The 2,339-nt window shown below is 37.7% G+C and overlaps 1 protein-coding gene across 1 annotated transcript; it reads left to right on the forward strand.

Moving 5' to 3' along the window:
• Window positions 1-694: 694 nt before the first annotated feature.
• On the forward strand, window positions 695-1,378 carry LOC127184815 (uncharacterized; the record flags this gene model as incomplete). Its single annotated transcript, XM_051141201.1, has 1 exon — window positions 695-1,378. A coding segment is annotated over one exon (684 nt), but the record flags the coding sequence as incomplete, so codon positions are not given.
• Between the last annotated feature and the right edge of the window lie 961 nt (window positions 1,379-2,339).

Raw genomic sequence — 2,339 nt, forward strand, 5'->3', positions numbered from 1 at the left:
ACCTCTCGCCCCTCTCTCTGTGTGTATGTGTGTGTGTGTGTGTGTGTGTGTGTGTGTGTGTGTATGACTGCATTTTCAGATATATTAAAATATAAATACTTTGTGTATGGAATTTTGTTTTAATTGCTTATAGCATGTGTACCCTTTCTCATTTTGCTTGTTCTATCACAGATATCAGCTTCCAATAGTTATACTCTCCTACTTATGACTCTTATTTATGATAATATAATATTTATGCACCACAAACACAGCAGAATTGAATATCACTTTACAGATGATATTACCAGTTTGTTAGAAATATTAATTCCAAGTATTAGAATTCTTAGTTAACAAATACGCACATTGTAACACTTGGCAGATACAGGAAGATTGCTAAGTAGAACAACATGCCAAGGTTGTTGCTGAAATTGTCATAGATTTCTAAGCCTCTAATATTCTTACTTGTAGTATGTTTGATAGATACAGTGAACTTGATAAATAAAATGACTTTTAGAGATTTCTTTTTTTACATTTTCCTGGATTTCTAGGATCCTCATTCTTTCACTTGTAGCACGTTAAACATTAACACATAAAATCTTTAATAACAAGTATGTGACAACAGGGTCTATGTATGAGATCTTAGTGCTCGATAGACTGTGAGACATTTTGATTGTCCATCTTCCCTGGGTCCTGGTTGACTGAATAATTGTTCTATCTTGTCTTCAGATTTACATATGCAAGGGAGTGCATCTATAAACTGAGTGGGCTGCTTAGCAGCCTAACGGCTTTCCTGTTTGAAATAGTCCTTGCGTGCAGCTCATGCTGGCGCCTGTGGGAATTCAACAGCACAGTAGTGCAGTGTGTGTCCTTTGGACTATGGGACGCTTACTACCATCAAGAGGTTAATGTTTCTGGTTCCCTAAACAAGATCCTGGTGAACACTCCTATCAATTCAACTTGGACCATTCCACCTGAATTCCAGTATGCCCGGAACCTGATAGTTTGTGCCATTTTAATGAAGCCTATAGTTCTTGCTTTTAGCGCAATGGCCATTAAGATCAGCTGCATGAAAGACCCATTTGTCGAGATGCAGATATACTGCCAAAAGATGGCTGCCTTAGTTTTGTTTGCAAGTAGCCTCTTCACGTTTTCTTCTGTGGGTGTGAACTACCTGGATGATCTTTATGGACAATCTACTCTGGACTTCCCTGCTGACTTCCCTGTCCAGAAAGAAGACTTGAAATGCAAACACCTTACAGCAGTATTCCCAGTAGGGCTCCTGATAGCCAACATATCACTCCTTGGTGTGATCATGTTACTTTCTGATATAATCTATTTGAAACAAGAAAGTCAGGTGAAGGCCAAGTGTGCTTCCAAAGTGGCCTCTCAAGAAGCCTGAAGTGAGGACTCCTTTATTTGCAACATCTGTTAAAAGGTTCCTTGAACAAAATGTCTTATTCATGGACAAAAGTCATGTAGTCCTCAACTCATTCTGAATAAATGTCTTTGAAGTAAAGCACCAACTTTGTTCTCCCTTTATGTGAAAACCTACTTTATACTCTGTCTCATGTATTCTTCCCTTTAAATGTTTTCACATCTAAACTCCGATGGCTGTGATGAGGTGCTCATTATTTGCCAACAAGCAGTAGCAGGAAAATGTACTGGTGAATCTTTTGTTGTAAATACAACACAATAAACACTGTGTGAAAGTATTTCATAGTGATGCTGACACCTAAACAAAGGAAACAACCACATTCTTGTATGAAGACCCTTAGGTACTTCCACATGAGTGTAAAGATGGACTACCTAGTGTTGGCCCTGTGAAAAGAATGTGCCATTTCCTGGATGCTTGTGAATATCACAGATGTCCAAGGATATCCAGTGTGTTCTGATTGAACAAGTGTATAGATATCAGTGGGCAGGTTCTTCTGTAACTCTTCTTGTATTAGCTTCAGGAATAACTGTGGTCCAAATGACATTTATTTTGTGGCAAACATAATTGCTTACTGGCCCTTTTTCCTCACACTAAATATGCCAAATTGATTCATAAGTCCCCATAGATTAAAAGCCATTATATTTGAAAAACTAATTTATCATAGTTCTAAACTTATCCAATATCTTACCAGTCCCACATCTCTTACTTAGGTCCAGGACTATATTGTGACTGAGTTTAGTTTATCAACTGTGAGAACTTGGGCAATCATAAACTGATTTACATACTTCTAACATAAAATGACACAGCAAATATTTCCAATATACAAGTAGGGAAGGAGACACTGCAAGGGAAAAGATAAAAGAAAAAATGCCTAATTCCATGAGGGAAAACTCTGCATGCAGTATCTCCATACCTCTCATATACT

Source organism: Acomys russatus, chromosome X, assembly GCF_903995435.1.
Source record: "Acomys russatus chromosome X, mAcoRus1.1, whole genome shotgun sequence".
Classification (NCBI taxonomy): domain Eukaryota; kingdom Metazoa; phylum Chordata; class Mammalia; order Rodentia; family Muridae; genus Acomys; species Acomys russatus.